The sequence below is a fragment of the Tupaia chinensis genome, unplaced genomic scaffold (genome assembly GCF_000334495.1).
Source record: "Tupaia chinensis unplaced genomic scaffold, TupChi_1.0 Scaffold118907_1, whole genome shotgun sequence".
In the NCBI taxonomy this organism is placed as follows: Eukaryota; Metazoa; Chordata; class Mammalia; order Scandentia; family Tupaiidae; genus Tupaia; species Tupaia belangeri.
This window is the reverse complement of record NW_006179191.1, coordinates 1-356: the sequence shown is the minus strand read 5'-3', so window position 1 is coordinate 356 and position 356 is coordinate 1. Positions and strand designations below refer to the sequence as shown.

The 356-nt window shown below is 73.3% G+C and overlaps 1 protein-coding gene across 1 annotated transcript; it reads right to left on the bottom strand.

The window, feature by feature from the left end:
- Positions 1 to 3: 3 nt before the first annotated feature.
- LOC114010109 (proline-rich protein 22-like) lies at positions 4 to 351 on the bottom strand (the record flags this gene model as incomplete). The annotated part of the gene is made up of 1 exon (XM_027776747.1): positions 4 to 351. A coding segment is annotated over one exon (348 nt), but the record flags the coding sequence as incomplete, so codon positions are not given.
- Positions 352 to 356: the final 5 nt, after the last annotated feature.

Sequence of the window (356 nt, the reverse complement as noted above, 5' to 3'; positions counted from 1 at the left end):
GGGCTGCAGGGTGGGGGTGGTGTCTATGGCGCGGTCCCCGGCGCGGGGCAGCGGGTCCTCCTCGAGCGCCTTGAAGTCGAACAGGTAGCCCACGTGGGACACGGTGTCCAGGACCTCGGGCACGCTGTAGTCGAGCGACAGCAGCTCGTCCGGCAGGTGCAGCGCGCGAATGTCGCTGGCCCACTCTCCCCCGCCGCCGTCCCTGCCGGCCGGGGCGGGCCTGGGGGGCTTGCTCAGGGCACCCTCGGGCTCCACGGCACCCGGCAGGCAGTCGAAGAGCTTCATGGCGTCTTCCAGGAGCACCTTGTCGGGCAGCGCCAAGGCCCGGGCCGCCTCTGGGGCTCTGGCCTCCCCCG